Source organism: Myripristis murdjan, chromosome 15 (assembly GCF_902150065.1).
Source record: "Myripristis murdjan chromosome 15, fMyrMur1.1, whole genome shotgun sequence".
NCBI lineage: Eukaryota > Metazoa > Chordata > Actinopteri > Holocentriformes > Holocentridae > Myripristis > Myripristis murdjan.
In genome coordinates, this window is record NC_043994.1 from 2,769,082 (window position 1) to 2,791,048 (window position 21,967).

At 39.5% G+C, this 21,967-nt stretch overlaps 1 protein-coding gene across 1 annotated transcript in view; it reads left to right on the forward strand.

Annotated features, from left to right (window-relative positions):
- The first annotated feature begins 276 nt into the window (after positions 1–276).
- The window catches only part of hspa12a (heat shock protein 12A), a 64,940-nt gene continuing 43,249 nt past the window's right edge, over positions 277–21,967 (forward strand). Inside the window, exon 1 of the mRNA XM_030070933.1 lies at positions 277–539. Coding sequence (XP_029926793.1) covers positions 500–539 — 40 coding nt within the window. The 5' untranslated portion in view covers positions 277–499. The remainder of the gene's footprint in view (positions 540–21,967) is intronic.

Genomic DNA, 21,967 nt, shown 5'->3' on the forward strand with positions numbered 1-21,967 from the left:
ATCAATTCTTGTTTGTTAGACATGACTTCTTTGTCCTTTGTTCATAACGACGGTCAAAAGATCAAATGTGGACTCAACTCAAAAATGCCCTGAGCCACCCATGTCTGAGTGGTGGAGAGCACAGCATCCCTACCGGCTGTCCTGAGCAGAGCTGCAGAGGAATGGGCAGCATTCCTGGCCAGGACAGCCGTGGATGTGATGGGAGGGGCGGGCAGAGCAGCAGTCTGGGGTCCAACATCCTCTCTGCCGAGGCAAACACTGACCCCCCTACTCCAAAAGCCTCCGGACCCCAAACCCTGCCTGTGAGCTTCTTCTTCTCACACGAGCTGCAGAAAACTGGGAAAGGAAGAGGAAGTTTAAGCGGAATAAGCAGCGAAGAGCCTAATTTGTGGTTCTTTTTTCTTCTGGTGGCCCGGTATTCCTTGTAAAGCCAGGAAAAATTGCTTGGTGTAGCTGTATTGGAGAGAAGGCTGGGGAGGAGGTGAAGCTGCGGGATACGATGACTGAGAAAGATTCGGTGACGGAGAACATAATATCAGGTAAAACAGCCTCATTTTGTCTTTGCTAACCAGTTTGTTTCGGAGTTTGTCCGCATTGATCATCTCTGGTTGCAATTATTGCGTGGTGTGGCCGTCGGTGTGATGCGTTCATGTGGACTTTTTTCGGCGGGGCGGGGAGGGGAGGGGGTCTGTGAATCATACATGTAAACGAGGAGTGTTGCGGCAGGATAATGTGACATTAGAGAGCCTTATTCGCTTTAAAAGTGACTTTGCATGACCTTTGCTGCAGCGCGGGGTGGCTGCAGGTTATTAAAGCGCTGCTCTGCGCTCGTTTTCCGAGGGCAGCTGCAGTGTGGAGGACCTCGCCTATCGCCCCGCAGAGAGCATATTAAACGTTTCTGTCTGTGTCTGCCGTGTTCCTGTTTGAGTAGACCTGAGTGTGTGTTCACAGTAGGCTGGGAAACCAATCCTGGTCGCTCAGTTCGGTCCTCCATAACGGTGCAGAGTTTGGTCACATGGTCCGTCCCACCGGAGGTCTGACTCAATGCAGCAAAAAGTCTGCACCATCTCCTCAGGTAGTGCGGTGTTGGTCCACCGCCCAGACTGTGCTACCTACCGTGAGCACTACTGCTTGGCCAGGCTAGTGCATTGGCGCATTTATAACACGGTTTATTCTCCATCTATCATCAAGTTTTGATTTTGTTTTGTCCTCAGTGGATGATACCAAGAGTGAGCCAAGCCCGATACGTTTTCTTCCGTATGTAAAGAACGCCGCGCCAATCTGCATTGAAAAATCTGGCATTGTGTTGTTTCCGTGTTCACGGCGAACAAAAACACTGTTTGAACATTACTCAAGACATTGTCGCGCATCATTAGGTGCTACTATTAAATTCGGCGTACTTACAAAACACCAGCCACCGCTCAGCTCAGTAAAAAGTCAACTTTTAGAGGTGGTTCGACAGCTACTGCCGTTATCGTTTCCCACCAAAATCCGTCGCCGAGGGCGCCGGCAGTGAGCAGTGAGAGGCAAACATTTAAATTACATTTATACTGAAGCTGCCCGCTTGATCACTTGCAGGCCTACGCCGAATATTTTAGTGGCACATCCTGATTCGTAAAGGGCCTTAAACTTTGTTCTGTGTGTATGAGCCGTAGCTAATAAGCAATATAGCGCTAAAATATAAGATTTTTAAATACAGCTTGGCGTCACAATTTTTTCTGCATAATATATAATGGAAGATACTGGTTAGACTTTTAGTACTTTAACCTGTTGATTAATATAACTGATATTATTATGATGATGTTTATGTTTCAAGACTGCATCCAAGTGAGGAAAGCAAAGCCCTGTTCACTGTGTGTTTCGAAAGCCTGAGAGAAAAGGGTATTTAAGGTAGAATGTCATGTTGTTGATGGGAGAATGCATGTGAAATCCCTCCCGTCAACCTGGGAGCCCATGCTACATTTCAGTCGCATGGGAAAGATGGCTACCAGAACCCACCTCAACTGTCAGCTGGCAAATGCTAGAGACAGTTTCTCACTTAGGGTTGCCAGTTTGTGAACAGATCACCCAAGACACCTTAATGCCAGGTGTGAACAGGGCCTCACTTTATTATTTCTGGCATCACAAACAAGGACATACCTGTAGTTCCGTGTATAATTATAATGACTGGTTGGATACACACATTATTGCTGGATTTTACATTTGTGATCAATTGCTGAGGTTGTAAAACAGGAGTAAAATATATCACTTTCCATGTGTGAAAAAAGGTAATTAGAAGCAAACCAAAGTTGGAAAACTTAAGTTTTAGCGTCAAAAGAGTTCAAACACTTGAAGCCGTTGCTTTGAGCTCTCAGGGTGTTCTGATTATTCCCACATGACACTATCACTGCATCACTTTGCTGATGCCCCGCTGTGCTGCCTCACCCCTCCACCCCCTCAAAACCAAGTCGCATAATTAGATGCAGGAAGTTGCACAAGCTTGTTGTTTGTTAAATGAAGAGACTCACTCTCTTGCCATATGTTGTGACAATGACCTTGATTGACTGGCTATTTGCCTGTTAAAAACAACAACAAAAAAAACTTTGGCTCAGGAGATTGCAGCAGCTTTTAGAGTTCCAGTTTTCCCACAGAAGTGTATCAGTTCACTAAAATCCCAAGCTATGGTAAAATTTCTACACCTAATATGATTTACAATGAAAGCTTGTGAACCTATTTATATACATTTGATTTCTGGGGACAAAATGGAGCAAAGACTGATAACTCAGGAAATATTATTTGGTTAGTATGATTTGTTAGATGTAAGTTACCATACTTTAAGCTTACAGGGAGCATTGGTCCTATATGTCCCACAATTTCTGCTTTATCTTTGCTTTGCATTGTCATGATAAAAACTACAAGATCACATTTGAACTCATATAGGCTAAGGTTCTATATAGCTTCCTTATTCTATGTGATTTGACACGCTGTCTTTGAATTATGTTCTAATTTGTGTTTACTTTTGCATTCCCTCGATGGCACTTGGAGGATACTGGTAAAAGGGGCCCTTTGTTCAGGATTCAAGCATGCTGCTGCTCTGGCCGGCTGAACCCTCTGTGGGCCAACAACTCAGGATGACTAAAAAGCAGGCATGTTGTCAGATGTTAAACATGAAAAGGGTTACAAGTGTCACGAAAAGAGCACATTTGGTATTTTCAGCAGACTGAGGAGAACCTCACTGGTTGTCTTCGTTTTGTCTGACATGGAAGTGACAATGGAGCAAAGATATTATGCAGTAGTACTACATACTGATCTTTCATCTCCATACTATAAAGGAGGACTAAGGCTACACAAAAAAATGAAAAAAAAATGTGTTCTGAGATTAATCTCAAAATTCAGAGATTATAGTAAGAATTGTGAGAATAAAGTCAGAATTCCGGGAATAAAGTCTGAAATTAGTCTCAGAATTCTGACTTTATTCTCATAATTCAGGCTTTTTTCAAGTTTTTTTTTTTTTTTGTGGGTGTGTGTGTGGCCCAAAAGCTCCTCTGTACTTTGGTAATCTATTGTGGTTTAGCTGTTTTTACTCCCTTTGCTGTGCCCATTCTGTGGGACAGTGGATAAGGAGGAAAGTTCGAAACAACCGTCTCACAGCAATTTGTGCAGTAGTCTCAAAATTAATCCACAGATTTGTATCCATGGACACCGGTTGTCCTTTTTTTTTCATGCACAAATGGACACATTAATTTCATGTCCATGGACACAAATTTTACTCAACCAGAAGTAGCTATATTCTGGTAGCTTTAGCCAACAAAACAACGTGCTCAGGTTAGAGAGAGGTAATGGTTGCAGCTAGGAAAATGTGATGGTTATGGTTAGGAAACGTTAACCCCTCATAACATAACAGGAAATGAACAGTGGACCCGTGGATCAAACTCCGATCTCCTGTGGGAAAGTCGTGATGATTTACCCATACATCACCCCACCTTCGTCCTGTCTCGTGGACTGTGGACTGTCTCGCTCTTTCTACTACCCCATGGTGCATGGCACAGGCATGAAACATCTTGCAATTGAAATACGTTACTCTGAAAGTCATGCTGTCACAAAAAAATGGCAATTTGTGAGTGTGCACATTAATCGAAGCATTACATTTCCTTAGTATAACAAGAAATTCTGGAACATTTGAAAAAACATCTGAAGGAGGCGTAGCGGCTAATTTCATTAGTGTCTCACAGAGGCCCTGGTGAATTGATCTGTACACATAGGAGCTGATGCAGCACATCTGGACACACATTGCCATACTGTGCACGGTATGGCTCTAAGCTGAAAATGCCCTGTCCTATCAGGCACTCATCTTTTTCAAAGTATTGATAGATTTTTCGATGGATGGATGGCACTGCAGTTATGCATAATTCAGGGCGTAAACGTGGCACATTGACATCAGTTGGAATGCCACTCATGTGATTACCTGAAGCATTAGAAATGTTTCTCACCATGAGAGGTAATTATTGGCTGATCAGTGATTCAAGTGCTCCATCAAGTATGTTGATTCCACATCACATGCAAGATCTTTATTAGACATCACCACAAGAGCTTGTTGATGCATCTACATACAGTTGAAATTCTGAATACCCATATAATTGAGCCAGTAAGCCTACATTGTTGTGCTGCTGTTATCTACTCAGTCTTTGCTTAGAAGTGAAAAATTAGAGGCGGATATTTGGGAGATTTCAAAACATAAGCTGATGTCAAGTGAGCCTGCCCAATTACTGGAGGAACAGAGGAAGACTACATATGTTCAAACATTCTAAAGTCAGATTGGAGGATGTTAGAAGAGGAAGAATTTTAAAGGACCATACCAACGATTTTTAATGTTTGGCTGATGTAGAACAATTTACCCACATTTTACATTGCACAAGTGAATCTTTATTTTTATTTTTATTTTTTATGGATAAGGAAGAGAGTTTGAAACAACCCTGTCTCTCGGCAATTGGTGCAGTAGTCACAAAATTAATCTACAGATCCGTGTCCATGGAGACCATTTGTCCAATTCTCCATTTTTTGTGCATGAATGGACACAAAGAGGAAGGAATTTAAAGGACCATACAAGTGGTTTTGAATGTTTACTACAATTTACTCACATTTCACATTGCAACAAACTATTTTTTAAATATTTGAACTATTTTTCAAATTTGAATTTCTGGATGAAATACCCACCTTAGAATGTTCTGCCTCAGCAGCAAACAAAGTCGTCACCATCCCTAAACCACAGAACTTACAATTAAATTTAGTAAAACTAATGTGGTTACCTTTATTACCGTGATGGAATATTGGTGTGAAGAAAGTTTGAAGTCTTTGAAAGTTCAATATTGTAGTGTAGTGCAATGAATGGAAACCAATGGCTGGATAAAATGGATTAAAATGATATTGAAGTTCTAAAATCCGCCTGCCTGCTTTGGGAAAAGATTAGCAAAAATAAGCAGGACTGGAATGGTGATTGAAGATGCAGAGGAGGGTTTGATCACTGAGATGTTCACATTTTTAAAAGGCTGAACCGTTCATGATTCCAAGTTGCTTGGTATTTTTCAGTGGCTGTCGTCCTGATTACATGGTAGATGTAATGTGTGTAGCCACCACGCATGTTGTTCTGTCATTCCTCATATCAGCTCAAAGGAGCCTCATCAGTCTGTGGGTTGTTTCACACTCACTCTGCAGCTCTGCGATGTACTTGGAATCCAGTTCCGTCAGCAGAGCAGTCAGCTAGGACTGTCAGCCAGCAGCTCTGCCAGTGGTGATAGTAGATGTACAGCATGTTCTTTCTGACTGCTTCATGTTCTAGGCTCTGTGTCGAGCCAGCTGACCTGTATCCAGGTTTGTATTTACATTTCCAACACACACGCCTCTGGTCACGTTTTGTGTGCCCAGCATTCCCTAAGCAATCGGAGAGCAGTTTCATAACCATTTTCGGGGTTTTAAGTAGTTGAAATTGTAGTTGGCCAGAATGTGACACTGAAATTTCAGAAACTTCAACCTGGTTTGAATTTACCAAGCAAAGTTATCAGCCAATTAGCACGTCTTAACATATATTTGCCCGAGTTTAATTGCACAGTTGCATGATTGACTAAATCCTTGTTGGAGCAAAATAGCAAATATCAAAACGCGCTAACACCGCAATTTAACTCATGTAACACAATTAGGATATTGAGCATGGTAACATAAAGATCATCACTCATGGCTGGTAAATTTTAGTGTTTAGAAATACTCTGCCACGGGAGCTATGGTCTTTTGTTTAATCTCTATCTTCTAGAAATGCTTTGATTGCTGATAGGCTATATTGGACCTTGTCTTTTTATTAAAAATCAGATACTGGTCAGTCAGCATGATCCACCTCTGACTAGATGGAAATTCCTTCCAGACCAGCCCTAGTCAAAATGTTTGCTTTATTTTCATATCAGACACCAGAAAGGTAATTCCAGTATTGTATTCGAGGATTGACTCAGCTGCAGTAAAATTTCATTGTTAATTTTTGTCTTGCTTGAAATCATTTGATCATTTTCTTTTTGCAAATGAGCTCTTAATTTAAAGGACTAACGTATTCCCAACCCAACCCGAGAAGAATTCCGTGACTGTGGCTATATGGGTCAAACCCCAGCTTCAACCTGAACCCCAATCCAGATGACAATGCTAGTAAAAAAAATCTTGACTACTGAGCATTGCTGCAATTCACTTGCCACTGAAACAGTTGTAGGGCAATCAAATTACTCACAACCACGTTCTAATGAACGCCAAGATCTGTTCTGAATTCTTTGTGTAGACGAGTAAAAGCTCTGTTGGCATGTAATTTACTTACCAGTGTCGAAGCAAATTCTCTCCCTCACGTTCGTGGTTGTCATCTATGTGTGAAGTGTGTGGGGGTGGCGGGTTCACGGGGGGGTTGGGTGGGCTAGGTTGGAGTCCTGTGGTGATTTAAGGCCATGGTGATTAACTTCTCTGTTTGAGGTCAGCACACTCTGAACTATCTTTATCAGGTTTAAAAAGAGTTCCTCAACCCTTCTCTGGTATCCTCAAAGTACTGCTGCTGTTCATTTACTCAAGCACTAGTAAAAGTATTGATGTAACTAGTTAAATGAAAGAAAAAGAAGCTCTTTTAAAATGTAAACAGAGAGAAAAAGCTTTGGAGTGACATAAAAAGCTGACTTTAAAACCTGTATGAATGCAGAAAATAATGTGTGAGGGCGATGCAAAGTAAATCAACACAACAGTCAAAATCCAAAGTCAGATAATGATCAAATTATTTGTGATTTTAAACTATTTAATTTCCCAGATTAGATGTTTGGAAAAATGAATACAAAATATAATCCATGTGGATCTTGACATCTCCATTCACCAACTTTTATTTGCTTTTGTAAATATAGCATCTCTTATGTATCGTCATTTTGGATCATAGCTTTTGTTGTTTTTGTTTTTTTTCCAATGGCAAAAATGCTTTTTTTTTTTTTTTTTTTTTTTTTTTTTTTAAATCCCCTGTACCAGCTGTTTTGTGAAATAATGTTATCAGGAAAGACCAAGCTGTTACATATTTGTTACACAGGCTAGTTTAACATGCCACAGAGTTTTGAATTTACTAAGAGTCCTGGAAGAGTTGATGCCACAAAATGCTAGAGTGCTAAGCTAAGTAAAGCTAGATTATTTGATTGCAGCTGTCAAAACTATCAGCATCCACCTCAGTAAATAACAAAATGCACCATAGACTCTCAGGAAATAAAGCACATAATTGTACCTTTAGGGGTCCAGCAGCTTGTCACTAGGGCCTCTAAGGTCCAGTTTTTGTATCCTTGACACCGAGTTCTTATTTGTCTGCTTGTGGTTTGCACCTTATAGAGGGCAGTCTTGTTCCTGTATTGTAACTACAATATTAACTGGAGAATTGTATTACCTGTTTTACATATTCACAAATCTACAAAACTGCTTTCATTTTGAGGAAACGGTACATTTATGTTCCTTTTGCTGCTGTGGAACACACACACATATATATATGTATATATATCTATAACTATAACTATATCTATATCAATATATCTATCTATCTATCTATCTATCTATCTATCTATATCTATCTATCTATCTATATATATATCTATATCTATATCTATCTATCTCTATCTATCTATAGATAGATAGATATAGATAGATATAGATAGATATAGATAGATATAGATATATATACCTGTTTGGCTGTGAAAAAAAGGTTACCTTGAGGTCCAGTAATTAGCTCTATAGGGGGGACATCTGTATAGATTGTAGCGTGGGGGACAGAAATGGACTCCTACTGCACTGCTGTATCTGACAGTGCAGAGGAGCCCTGGAAAGCAAAAATTATCAGCATTAGATCTGAACATATAAAGGCATTAACATAATTTTAGCTTGGAATATTGCTCATGCTGTAAAAACAGTGTTGAAATTGCATTTGTTTTTATAGACTGCTGAGCGTGCAAAAGTTATATCTTTACTGAACCTGCAATTGAAAAAATTGCCTAAAAATATCCACTTGCTTTAGACTGTACTGTGACATTACTACACTGATTCTTTTGCTATCAGCGAAACACTAACCGAAAATACTTTATCTTCATGGATGTTATGTCAGCAATTTTATTGATAGCAGGCTGTGAGAATTAAATCTAACAGCTGGTTAAATTAGATACTCGTGATGTAAATGCAGTTCAGTTTCTGATGTGTTCGCCTACTAACAGAGAAGAGCCCACAAAATCTGCACTTCTATAAAAGATTTGATTTTAAATCTAGTGAAGTGTAACTGTTAAGTCAAAAATACAGGAAGGAAAATTACAGACTTTGAAAAACTCCTTGTGTGAGAGTGTGTGTGTGAGAGACAGACAGTGAGAGAGAGAGAGAGAGAGTGTGTGTCATCATAATCATAAGAAATAGAAATCATAAGATCATAAAAATAGAAAATAAAAATAGTTGCTGACGTTTTGGAGTCTCAAGGAGAGTAAGATTACCACCACAAAATATTAAAGGCTTTTTGATACTTTTTTCTAAATGGAGTGCCTTTGCAACATTTCTTTTTGAATTATAAAAATAGGTGCATTAGAAATTTGTAAAAAAAAAAACAAAACAAAAAAAACCATTGTGCATTATTTATACATATGTGTGTTAATCCTACTTGTACGTTAATCCTAGTTGTAAAAGAATATGTGCGTTGTGTGCATTTTGTATAAATATGTGTCTTAATCCTACAAAAATATTACAACAATAGATACAGAAATAAGAAACTGATCATATGATTTCCAGCAAATCATGAGCAAGGACTCGACATATTACACACATGTAAACAATGCAAGTTGTGTAATGTTCCAAAAGGCTCGACAAATGGCTTGTGAGGTGGAAAAAACATGCATGTGTTTTTTTTTCCCAACACAACATGTTTTGGTGAGAAAGTTTAATGGAAACAACACGGAGTGTGTTAACAAGGACAACTACAACTACAACTACTACTAATTGTCAATTACATCTTACAACAAATATGGCTACCTTATGAAGGGTTATGTAGGTTTTCTCAAAAGGGCATTTCTTTCCAATCAAAAGCCAATTTGACATGCCCATTTTGGCATGGATCAAAAATTTCATTTCAATCATAGAGCCAGTTGCACTAAAAAAAATCTAAAGGACCAAACAGGACAAACCACCTTGAAAGCAGTTACGGCTCATTTACAAGGTATCAGTCATATTGCAAAGAAGTAACACAATCTGAATGTAAATTGAAAACATATTTGGGTCAAAATAGACAGTACACAATACCAGACCATAACTGACTTATTGTCTGATTGGCCGATGAGGAAAACCTTGACAAAGTACAGAGACAGTGACCTGTTTCTCCAAATTCATAAAATGTGTAATCCAGAGATAGTTTCAGGGTATTTCACTTGTGTGAGGCCGGCTCCAGGGGGCGACGTAGAGCAATAAAACAGGGCTAAACAAATTCAAATGAAAAGCAGTCAATATGACTTTTACCAAAAAAAAAAAAAAAAAAAAAAAATCAGCTCTCTTAATGATAATGATTCTTTTACTGTGCACCGGTGACAATTACAGCGGCGTATTAAGGCCCTTGTAAGGGAAAAAATATGGAGCCAGTAGAGGCAGGCAATATTACAAGAAAAAACATACTCTGTGAGATTAAAGTGGTAAATTTATGAGAAAAAGGTCACAAATTTATGGAAAAAAGCTGAAAATTTAGAGGTGGTAAAGTCAAAAATGCATGAGAGAAAAGACTTTTTTTTGGTCAAGGAACCACATACAGTAGCTTCACTCTGCTGAATCCGGCTCTTGGTTTCTTTGATAAAAAAAAAAAAAAAAAAAAAAATTAAGAGAAAAACTATCAAGTTTTTTTACTTGTAAATTTGTGATTTTTGAATCTCAGAAATTTTTTTTTTTGGAATTTTTTTGTAAATTTGTGATTTTTTCCCTCATAAATTAACAACTTTAATCCTAGAGAATTCCACCAAGATTTTTTTCTCAGAAATTTGTGAATTTATAATCTCAATATTTTTAAGTTGTTTTTTTTTTTTTCTCAGAAATTTATGACTTCAAGCGCAGAAATTAAAAATTTCTTTCTCAGAATATTACCTCCCCGGCTTGGCAGTTTGACCATCTCTCTGTATTGGCCTTGGTATGTCGCTTTAGCTGCTTCTTATGTAACATCCTGTGGAAAAACAAGACAGGATACACAAACCACTTGCTGGAAGAGGTTCCATCCTCACGTACACATCAACTGATTTCATACATTATGACAAACAGCCTTTCTTTGCATGCGACAATGAACAAAATTTGATAGCAATTTGACAGCAGTCTGTCAAAAATACAAAAATTTCCTTTTTTATTATTATCACTATTGCTGCTTTTATTAACATGTTTTGCTTGGCAAGCAGATATTAGTATTTATTGCCAGGATATCTCATTTGAAATGAACTCAACTGAATTAAATGGAACTGAGAGTCACAGTGACATTTGCATTGGCGCTTTGACAGTATACCAATTGTGGTTATGTAACAGCAGAATAATATCAATGCATGTTCATCTTATATTCAGTGCATGGCTACTCATAAATTTTGACTAAAGAATGTTAACTAAAGACTACACTGCATTGCCAACAAAATTTAATCAAACAGGCACAAAAAAAAGATTAAATTAGTTGATTCTGGATGTGTGAAGTAGCTTGTTATTGTGCAAAGCAAAATTAGAGGGCAGATTTCACCTTTTTACAGCCTTTCCAGTGGTTCATAATTGGCAGCTAGATAGTTTATGAGAGTGTTTTGGAAACTTCATGAGAGATTTCAAATAGTCTTGTGCTAGAAGAGCAGTTTTAGTGATGCAGCCCACTTATGCCCAATAGTCAGACATATTCAAAAAGATCATGTCAGAGCAAAATATTCCTCCCAGTCTCTTAGAAAGGAGATTTGTTGGCTTGGGAACACAAGGCCCTTGGTCAGCATTATGTCATGTCTAAGATATTGGCCATGTGGAGGAGGAGGTGGCGATCTGTGAAGGAGTGGGAGTTACAGGATGGGGGAGGCGCTACTCACATGCCATGAGATAGGATCTGAGAGAGAGGAGGAAACGGGAGTCATTCGGAGGACGAAAACAGCAGTTGGCAAAAATCTTCACAGTCTTTGTAAATATAAATACAGTTCCCCCTTTGTTGACTCATTAAACCTCTCAGAAATGCTTCAATGGCAGCATACCAGTTCAGTTCAGCAGTGCTGAGTGCAAAAGCAGTGCTGCTTAGAGTCTTTTCAATGAGATGGTAATTGGTTTCAAATGTTGCTGTGGTATTTCAAGTATGTAAATAAGCACCAAGTGTGTGTACATTGTAGTTACTCATAATATTTGTGCATTTCCAGTGTTGCTGTTGAGACTTTTAACACTCAATTTGACAGCAACATGAGGACGAAATGCAGGATTGTTAGTTCTGAAGTCCAGTGTTGTTGTTGGTGTTCAATTTCCTCACACCTTTCTAAAAATGTGCAACAGTATGCTCACTTTTTTTTTTTTACCTGGTACAGCTGAGATTTATTTATATGGAGACCACAAACATAATGTCTCATATCTTATTTGTTATCGCCATCTTTATTGAACACTGTAGCCCTAAGAAAACAGTTTGGGTAAACAGGTCAAACTTAGCCACCAGGGGTTTATAAACCTACAGCTATGTGGGGACAAGGGCTCAACAATACCACTGTTCCATGGGATCTGACAGTCACAGCTTTGGCCAGGAATCAGGAATGCAACGTATAACTGATTGCTTTGAGAAAAAAACTGCTACTTTTTTTAAATTAGGAAACAAGCCCCGTCATTGCTTGATGAGGTTTCACTTTTACTGACATTTGAATCGCAGTAATCCAGCAAAAACCACATGATAACAGTGGATGAAAATGACTCCATCTGTTTTATTTCACTTTAGAAGCAGCCAGCACTGAAGGTTTAAATGTCTGTCCAGTCAGGTTGCTTGTGGGCATGACAAAACCAAAGGCCGCCCGCTGGACATTTGTGTAAGAAATGCAAACTAAAAATGCCAGAAAGGTGAACCAAAACCCAGGGCATGCCAATGCTGTTAAAAAAAAATGAAGAATTGCAACTCATGAGGAATTTAATCGCAAACGGAGTGAAATTGAAAATATGAAATCATGTTGTTTGAAAACGAACTTTTAAATTTAACCTGCAAAGGCAGTGAGTTTGAATGCAAATTAGATTTCCTTGACCTTCACATTTTGTGCTTTGTCGTATTTTGCAATTTTCACACTTTTAGATCGTAGGCTAATTATTGGCTTTTGAATTGTGATCCTACATTTCTGTGCATTTTGACATTTGTATAAAATTAGCTAAAATTACTTCAAAATTACTTGAAATGGTCATTGCACTGTTTGTTGTGATCACACCTTAACTTTGCATATTCCCAGGCCTGGCATATAGTGACAGTGAGTGGTTTGGGTCTCGAATGCCTTCTGGACAATCATGCAGTTCATACTCACAGGAGCTAAACCACTGGACGTACAGAGGTGAAAATGGAGTATTCTTTTAAATAAAATTGTGCAAATTTCCAGAAATTAGGCAAGAAATTAGGTGAGTGGCCCAAACAGACAAGGTGGCCCGCCACATTTGTAATATGCTCAGGCAAGCCCTAAGAATTTAAATGCCTCTGTCATCTAGTGTGTAAGCCAGCCTGGACAGATTTGTACCCTGGTAGTACCGTTTTGTAGGCCATGCTGTACGCTGGGATGCTCTGCAAAGCTTTGAATAATTCTTCCCTGTTAAATAATGAATAGCTTATTTAAAACATACACATACACACACACACCCAAAAACACACATCTGAGGCCAAGCAAAGCATGGGTGTGGATGAGACTGTTTAGTACAAGATCGAACAGCTGCACACTCAAAATGTTGAATTTCATTGAAATCATTGAGTTTTTAACTGGTTATGAAGCAGTCTCAATTTGATATTGATAAGCAAATGAGACCATCAGTGAGAAGATTTGTATATAGTTATTCTAAATGCCTGTCAATACGTCTCTGCGCAGTCAGATAAAGCCATTTACGGTGCACAGACCTGTGCTCTGTGTGAGAACTGTCAGATCCCAGTTCCCAGTGGACCTGGCTTCACTGGGAACTTCGCTCTGCTTAATGTCCTCTCTGCCTTTGCTGTCGCTCCCCTCGGCCGTGGCCTGGAAGACGAATGCTGTGCTACTGAGGCAACACCGCACTTTGCAGCATTTTCCGCAGGTAGCCATGGTCCCCAGTCCAAACCGAAGTATTTCTGTTCACATGCTTTTTTGACGTCTTTCTTTCACTCGCTTTCGAAACGAGGCCAGATCAAGATCTTTGCAACACGAGGCGGCGATGCGCGCGGGGAATACGGTGCTCATTCTCGGAAACACCGCTTCTTTTGTTCGCAGGGGCCGCCAAAGTCAACACCAAATGAACGCTCCTTGTAGCTTTTATCCAGAGTTTGGATACTGGCTAAGCCACACACAGATGTTGTTGTCAAAGGATACTTGATGCATTGACGTGGATGTCAGCACAACAGTAATCTATTTTTGTCTTGTCTGGGTTGAAGTGAATTGTGTTTTACTACCAGACTATTTCAGTCAGGCTTTGGTTGTTATCAGTTTTTCCATTGCAGACAGGCAGGAAGGAAAGCCATTGTTCAGCCAAGAGTTTTAAGGCGTTTCCTCAGTATGCGACCAAAACGCTCTGCCCTCTTCAGGAACCTGCCTCACTCTTCCTTTCTTTCATACATCTCTGTTCATTGTTTCATATATGGGTTTTTTTGTTGCTTTGTTGTGGTGAGCCACACTCCACCGGGATCTTTTATGCATCTGTCTTATTGAAAGTCAGGCTGAGTCTGGCTGCTTCAGTCTGGAAATACTGAGCACGGTTTGGAGGTGGATGGTGTCAGGCACCGAGTGACTTCATGACCAGCAGGCAGTCACAGATGTCGCGGGTAGAGTTTTGGACTTGCATACTCAGCACTTGAACTTGGGACTTGATCGCCTTAGACACATCTTTTTAGTGTTACCCTAAATTATCCATGATCAATTTAGGCCTACATGCTGACCCAAGCTATGTATACTTACCTTACAGCAATAGATGATAGAATGATAGATGAAAAAGGTTCCACCATGAATTCTAACATGAATTTGACATGTAGTGCCAAATGTGAAATATACAAAAGGACAGTTGAGGAAAGGACTGCACTAGCATGGATTATTTGACTCAAAACAGGTTACCTGGACTCAAGTACTGAAGACTTGAGACTTGACTTGAATATGACCCCGTATTTAACATAAAAAAAGACAGTACTTAGAGTTGAATATCATGTCGGGTCATGCCAAGAAACACATTGGGATGTGTACAGGGTTTTCTTTTATCTTGTTTCCCTCTCAGTGAAAGCAGCTTTTCGGCAGACATTTCCATAGAGGACCTGAATGATCCGTTAATTGAAACAGCTAGACTTAAGGAACGCTTTGGATAGATGTGCAAGATATGGCCTTGTCCATTACTTCACCTAGTTACAGCCTGAATGCTGTGTTCTGAGCTCTCACTGCTGCTGACTATACTGACCACTGCATTTTTAATACAGCATATCTGATTGAATAACTAAGTGGAAAATAACCAAATGTGTGGTAATTATATTTTTAAGCATATGTTTGGTTCTTAGGTCATATGCAGTCTACTTGCATGGTAAAGCATTACAACATGTAGTACACTGCTGTGAGTATATTGGTTATAAATCTGTCAAAACATTCTGATGGCATGTGTTTGAAGGCCTATGACTTTTAATTCAAGTCTTTCAGAAATCACACACATTCACAGAAAGGGGAATACAATACAAAAATTACAGTTCTTAAAGGGGTAGTTCATCCATTTCTAAAATGATGTGGTGCTATCTTCCTCTCTTCGTTATTGAGTACTGGATACTGGTTTTAGAAAGTGATACCTGTGAAATGATGTTAATGATGACCTTCTTTGAATGGATTTAAGGCGATTATTTTTAAGAACGTTCGTCCACCTTGTTGACAGGAGGCTAACAGTTAGCATTTGGAGCATCCAGCCAGTATCCAGCACTCAGTAACAATGACAGGAAGATAGCACCACTACTGTCCTACACAACAGCTGGGGAGGAAGTGAAATATCATTCTTCCCAAAATGGGTGAACTATCCCCTTAAAAGGTATTGTTCATTTTAACACTTCCTTGGGTCAGGTCTGGGACAACATACATTTGTGTTACGTAGGTTATGTCAGCATAACCTACGTAACAATGTAACATAACTGTGGTATGTAAATATCCACTGCTACTGACATGTTGTGTGTTGAAAAGTAGCATAAATTCCTGTTATCTCAAATGGAACACATGGAGGATTCAAATGAACTTAGAATTCAGAGAAAATACAAATTTTTTCCTCTCAGTCATAACACTTCCTTATCATCAGATAAGGTGAGGGTGCAGTTTCTTTTCATTTTCATTCCAATGAATAACTAAATATATCAAAACGTAAAAAAAAAAAAAAAGATGATTAATAGTTTTTTACTGACTGTATGCCATATTCGTAGATATCTCAAACTGGACCAATCCAGCCAATATAGCCATTTTCAACTTTGATGCCTCTGGGCATCTGTAGACATCTACAGACATCTAGACATCTATAGTCACTAACACATTGAAAAAAATATCTATTTAGTGTGACAGCTGGCAGCACAGGAAACAGCAAGATCAGTTATCTTACAGGGAGAGGAGGAGGAAAGTGAAACAGAATGTCCATGTGAGTGTGATGAAGTTGATTTTGTTCCAAATTGTATTATTTACCTCACTGTAGAACTGTAGAACCACATAACCTCAAGTCCCCTGGAGTCTTACAACACATCCTTTCCACAATATAACCCATTCTGCAGTGGAATCTGACTATGACCAAATGCTGCCAGAAACCTGTGTATATTGTGCCATCAGATATGTTTTTGTAACCAGTTAAAACTAGCTAGTTGACAAGTCAACCAGCGATGCAGCATTGATGTGTTGGAGTTTCTGTAAATGCTTCTGCCAAATCCCAGCCATTACTTAGCGAGGCATTCACAGCTGTTACCTCCCTGTCTTTTTTGGTGGACCAGTCAAAATTATCAGGTGAATATCCACATTCCTCAGCATGTATTCTAACACTTCCTCAGGCAGCTGAAGTACTGCTATCACTGTGTCATCTTCATTTATCTCCATTTGGACTCAATCCAAAGGGAGTCCTGCTTACCCTGTAATCAGAGGGCTTTTGCCCTCCTGACAGACTGGACCTAGGGGTTGCTGTGTCAGTGGGTCTGTCTGACTGTCTGTCCATATATCCAGCTGTTCAGCATTTTACTCTGAGGCAGTATGTCTCCAAATCTATCAGACTGGTTGCCATTAAATTTGATATGTGGGTTCATGCTCCCCAGAGGAAAAACCCTGTTGATTTCGATGACCTCAGTGCAGCGCCACCCTCAGGCCAAAATACCAACTTTGCACAGAAGATGTCATGAAGTGTAGTCAGTGGATCGACATGATATACTCCCCCGAGGAAGATTCCTCTTGATTGTGGTGACCTCGTGACCTTTCCTCCAGTGCAACCATCAGGCCAAAATTTGGCGTGTACACAACAGCATCTGCACATGTATAGATACCATGGACAGACTGACATGTAATTTGTCGAGCATACTTATGTTTCAGCTTTGGTGTCACCATCACCTTTCCACTAGTACCACTGTCATGCCAATGATATATCATTATCATATCATTATCTGAAAATGCATGGTATTTACATCAGAAAAGGCAACAATATGGACGATATTAGGGTTAGCAGCAAAATCTTTGATTTTATTATTTTTTTTATTTTAATGCAGCCTGCAGTCTGTTCTGATCAGAAAATGACTTTGTGAAGTAACAAAAATGATATCCATTTGGTATTATTATGCTGTTTTTTGTAGAATGCTTACTTTCTGCAGATGTTACACTTACGTGTGAGCCCATATTGCATTACTATCGAGACATTCGGCGTAAATATCGAGACATGAAATTTTGTCCATATCATGCAGCCCTAGTCGATAGCCTTGAAATTTTATGAGCACATTTGTGCTCTCCAGAGGATGGACCCTATCAAATCTGCACGAGGTTGTGTCCTTTCATGCCAACACAGACCTGTGTGCATGCCAGCCGTCAGCGGTAATCTGCATGTTCATGTGCAATTTTTAGCAGAAAGCATTTGATAATCCAAAGCGTCTGTCTCAGCTGGTGCGATTTCTCTGAAGTTAGCCTTGAATATCTCAGGCTTTAGCTGAGCGAGCAGCAGAATGGTGAGGATGTTTACGAGGGGTCACCATAAATGCTAAATAAAACCTGTGCAGAAGCCTGGCCTTAATTTCAAAAAATGTAATCTTTAATTGTTGAGAATAATATTTTGACATATTTGCTTTCCTTTTATTTGGACATCCTCATGTTGTATGACTTTGCATCAGAACCTCACATATTTACCACCACTTCCCAGGCAACTGTACATACGTAAGGGGGATGAGGTGCTGCTGAGGGTGCAAACACCTTTGTCTGAAATACATACCTGAATTCAATGTGTGTGTTTGTGTTTCTGAACACAGTACACATTCCACAAGATGAGGTTATTAGTGGTCTGTAGAAGACTGAGGTCGCCATGTCAAGCTTTCTGTTAAAATTACATTTGAGCCAGTCAGTGTCATGCATCTCTGAGATGATGAGTTTGTTTATTATTTTTATATGATGTTCAAGGTTCAAGGTTTATTTGGATCCCCATTAGCATATGAACATAGCTATTCTTCCTGGGGTCCTCAAATGTGTGACCAAAGAAATAATTCCAGTGAGGTGTAATGGTCTGTTAAACCTGCATTGAAAACCGCCTCACCCTGCCTTGAGGAATTTCATGATTATATATTATTGTAGCTTTTAATGTGTTAGTGTCCCATTGGTGTTTAATTGGTGTTTCAGGGGCTTTTCCACTCAGACCCAAACAAAAATGTAAGGAGACACTGAAAACTTACCACTTTTAACCCCTTACGTCCTGGCAGTCCCACATTTATTTTCAATTCTATGGTAGATCCCAAACTTTTTACAGATAATTTGTTTAGCTGAATTCCAGGAAAATGTATATAAAATGATGTGCAACACATCTAGATTTTTTTTTTTTATGTAATCCTGCAGCCATAAAACAATGACATTGACACTGACTTGACTCAGTGTAAGTGTAGCTTCAATGAGGCATTGCATTTTTCAACTCTCAATTTAGAGATGAGCATGGCATGAAAATCATGAAACCTAACAATATTGAACAATATTGAATATCAGCAAGCTATTAGCATCAATCCAAAATATTGGCAAAATATGATCCACCTTCAAATATACATGTTAGTTGGTTCTGTGTGTATTATATTTTTGTGTGGATCTTTGTGTGTTTGTACATGTGAGGTGAAGTGTGTGTGTGTGTGTGTGTGTGTGTGTGTGTGTATGTATATATGTGTAGTGGCTGCAGCTGTTGTCAGGCTGTTTCTCCTCACTGTGTGTCTGGGCAGACGGCCAGCTGGATGCAGTCAGCCGAAAGAGGTGGGGGAGGTACTCTCTCTCTCTCTCTCTCTCTCTCTCTCTCTCTCTCTCTCTCTCTCTCTCTCTCTGTCTCTCTCTCCCTCCCTCCCAGTCTGGCTGCATGGCATGAATGAATAGAACCTCAGATGGGAAGAAGAAACGGGACATTCTCTCCAAAATAGAGCTGCCCCGAACTCATTTTGCCTTCATTTTCATGAATGTTGGCCTTTGATAGCTGATTTTGTGTGTGCATGCATGCGTGTGTGTGTGTGTGTGTGTGTGTGTGTGTGTGTGTGTTTGTGCGCCACTGAGTTTGCTGCAGTGAATTTAATGAGGTTGCTCTTTTGCAATTGTAGGTGATGATTGGTGCCTTGCATTGTATTTGCTCTGCTTTTCACCATCCTAGTTGCCACCATCTCTGAAACAAACTGCTGTTGTTACAGAGTTTGAAGACCTCCCAAGATTCTTTCTAGGTTTATTAACCAGTGGCACTGCTTCATACTACACCAAGTATATTACAAACACCTCCCCCACATACATTTTGAAGATATGTTACGGGATAGCTGAACTTTACAGCTGTGAAGCCTCAGAATGACATTGAGGTGAAATTGCAGAGTCTTAGTGGAATTTGCATTTGTCTATGTTAAGCTTCTAAAATTGAATGTGCTCGGCTCAACACTTCTAATAAACCATCTGCCTGCCCATGTGGGAACCATCCAGTGTTGCTTTTCTTGTACTCTGTCTTGTGGTTTCTGTATTCCTTTGTTTTTCTTTATAAAATTACTTTATTATTTGGTTGATAGGTCAGATAATACTGGCTTTCCACAGCTCACCTCTAATTTCCTCATACACTTTTGATTTCCTTTGTGAACTTTTCAACTTGTCCTGGACGTCTCTATTGTACCATATTGACAGCAATGTCTTAGTGTCTACGTCAGACCACAGGCTTATTGTTTTCGGTGCTTCACTCATTTTTTCTCGTGATGAACTACCTTTGTGAAAAATGGCAGTGCATCTAGTTTCTTGTAAATAACAACATTACCCCACTTCCTCTTCCTTGTGGTCCTGTATAGCACTAGTTCCTTGGTTCCAGACCAGTAACTGTATGAATCTGGCAAAATAAAAAAAACACCAACCTTTTCACTTTCACTCCGGCACCAGCTCTGAGAGAAAATTCATGATGGAGTCTTTGGCTGACAGCTGGCCCTGACTCTTCGGCTTTTTATTAAGGAATGGTCCCTTTTTTGGTTAATATTCTAGTAGTAACACTTGATGGACCAAGGATTCAGGAGTGTGGTGTGAAAGAACATTAGAGTAACTGTGCAAGTTTCTTGTTTAATTGTTGCTCGCCAGTCACTGCCATTTCAGGGATTTCACTGGATAGATGTTGACCAGTGTTCAAAACCTGAGTAAATATAATGCCAGAATAAAACTGAAGATGACATCTTAGTCATCTTAGACTGTTGTCTTGGCATAATTGTGCAAAATATGGACATATCTATTTTTCTGACACAGTTCAAATCAGTTTCCAAACCTGTTTTAATGTCAGTTTTTAACATGCTATAATATCTCATTGGGAAAACTGTGTGCTCGTTTGGATTGGATTAACTTGGTCTCTTTCTGTATGCAGCCATCCATCAAAAGCCTTTTGGGATGTGAAGGACATGGCATATTCAGCCATCTTGTGTGTTCTGGTGGAGTGAGGATTGCTGTCTAGGTCTAGGTGGCTGAAAGAGTCATCGGTGATGTAATCTGTCCCTGGGGCACTGCAGGGCTGTAGGTTAAAAGCATAGATTGGATTAGTTGCTTTTTCTACTGCCCAGATACTCAATAAAAGTGGCTCCTGAAGGATGCAGCATAGTCATCAGAAAATTGAAGCTATCCCTCGCTTCATGGTGTGGGAAACTCTTAAGGAACCTGTTTTCTACTCGACTGAAATGAAATTGCTTCATGGCTAAGCTGCCTGATCATTTTTCTAATATCCCTGGACTGGGCTGCAGTTTACAGACCAGCTATGTTACAGTGTATGTGGCCTGTCATATTTTTGTCTTTTGAGACATAGCGCACAGTAGAGGATAGACATGTAAGTTTCATTACCTCTGCCAGTGGAGTTGGACAGGGGTGATGTTTTCAGCCCATTCCATTTGTCTGTCTGTTTGTTAGGGCGATATCTGTAGACGTTATCAATGGATTTGCATGAATTTTTTTGAAAATGGCAGGTCATGGGGCAAAGAAGAACTGATTAATATTCCAATCCAGTCTAATCCACTTTATTTATATAGCACATTTTGAAAGCATAAAAAGTTTATCAAAGTGCTGCACAGTAATTTACAATAATAAAAGACACAATGGTTAAGAAAATGAGGATTAAAATGAGGATACAGATAATAGAGGAAAAAGACAGGTTTAAAAAAGAAGATAAGAGTCATACAACAGATTAAAAAAAATATGTATATTGCACACAGATTGGCCAAAGCGGGGTGTGGCAGTGGGCGTGGCTTTGCATAAAATGCATGTAGTTTCTGTGTAGATTCACGCAACACCACGTAACTTTGTGGAGAGGATGGTCATGGGGCAAGGAAGAACTGATTCACTTTTCACACCAATTGGTCAATGGCAGGTGCAGCAGTGGGCATTATTAACTTGTATTCCGCATCTGGAAGTGACATACACTATATTGCCAAAAGTATTCGCTCATCTATCCAAATCATTGAATTCAGGTGTTCCAATCACTTCCATGGCCACAGGTGTATAAAATCAAGCACCTAGGCATGCAGACTACTTCTACAAACATTTGTGAAAGAATGGGTCGCTCTCAGGAGCTCAGTGAATTCCAGCATGGTGCTGTAATA